Source organism: Belonocnema kinseyi, chromosome 10, assembly GCF_010883055.1.
Source record: "Belonocnema kinseyi isolate 2016_QV_RU_SX_M_011 chromosome 10, B_treatae_v1, whole genome shotgun sequence".
Taxonomy (NCBI): domain Eukaryota; kingdom Metazoa; phylum Arthropoda; class Insecta; order Hymenoptera; family Cynipidae; genus Belonocnema; species Belonocnema kinseyi.
The window spans coordinates 54,207,657-54,208,946 of NC_046666.1; the positions used below are offsets into that span (position 1 = coordinate 54,207,657).

Genomic DNA, 1,290 nt, shown 5'->3' on the forward strand with positions numbered 1-1,290 from the left:
TGTATCAGTGCGCTCGATTACTTTGTACGGTCCATCATACGGTTGATCAGATGGGCCGCGTACAGCATCATGACGTAGAAACACATATGGTGAAATGGTTAAGTCTTTAAACACAAAAACTTTTTTTTACCGTGTCGACGTACAGGCGACGGTTTTACATCGTTGACCTGTCTTTTCAAATGATCGATAAATGAAGAAGTCGGTTTTTGATCACTAGCAAGAAAAAGTTCCGCAGGCAAACGTAAGCTGGCGCCGTATACCAGTTCGGCGGCCATCACTCCGAGATCTTCTTTGATGGCAGTTCGAATGCCAAGTAAAACGATTGGCAAAATTGAAGTCCAATCGCTGCCATCATGACATTTAATCGCAGCTTTAAGTTGCCTGTGTAATTTTTCTATTAAACCGTTCGTTTGCGGATGATAGCTTGTTGTACGGATGCGCTTATTACCTAACAACCTGCATAATTCCGCAAAAAGCGCTGATTTAAATTGACGTGCTTGATCAGTCGTGATTCGCGAAGGAACGCCGAAACAAGCGATCCACGTTGAAAGCAAAGCAGTCGCAACAGTAGTAGCTTCCATATCAGCAATATCTAAAACTTTGGCAATAACTCATGGTAATAATATAAATGCGAATGTGTTAGAACCGATTGGCTAATTCCTCGAATTGATGAACAGGAGCGGAAACATGTCGAGTGACTTCACATCTCTGGCACGAAGTACAGGCGCGCGTCCATTCTTTGCAATTTTTATTAATTGCAGGCCAAACGAAACGCGAAGTGACGAGGTGCTGAGTAGCACGCATGCCAGGATGTGAAAGACTGTGTAATGAATTAAATACAGCGCGACGTAAAGATACAGTGACAAAAGGCCGTACGAGGTCATTCGTTATATCACAGTATAAATGCACGTTCTGGTCTGGAAAGTACACTTTTCGAAACTTAAGTGCTGATTGACCGGAAGAAAGTAACTCGCGTAATTCCGCATCGTCTTTTTGGGCAAAAGCAAGAGAGTCGTGATCTACTGATAGCGCGATTGCTTCGACGCGAGATAATGCATCGACTACACAATTTTCAGAACCTTTAATATGTCTAATATCTGTCGTGAATTAAGAAATGTAGTCTAAATGTTGGAATTGGCGCGGAGAACACTTATTTATTATTATAATTATTATTACACCATTAAGCCATTCGAACCATTAAGCCATTTCCCTTTCGGGGTAGGCGTGACTCACTCGGCAGGGGAAAGGAGTAGTGTGTGGAAGGGATAGAGATTTTTCAGATTGATCCAG

The 1,290-nt window shown here is 42.4% G+C and overlaps 1 protein-coding gene across 1 annotated transcript in view; it reads right to left on the minus strand.

Moving 5' to 3' along the window:
• Window positions 1–639: 639 nt before the first annotated feature.
• LOC117181118 overlaps window positions 640–1,290 on the minus strand; it is a 2,282-nt gene continuing 1,631 nt past the window's right edge. Inside the window, exon 4 of the mRNA XM_033373685.1 lies at window positions 640–1,097. Within this exon, the coding sequence (XP_033229576.1) occupies window positions 640–1,097 (458 nt within the window). The remainder of the gene's footprint in view (window positions 1,098–1,290) is intronic.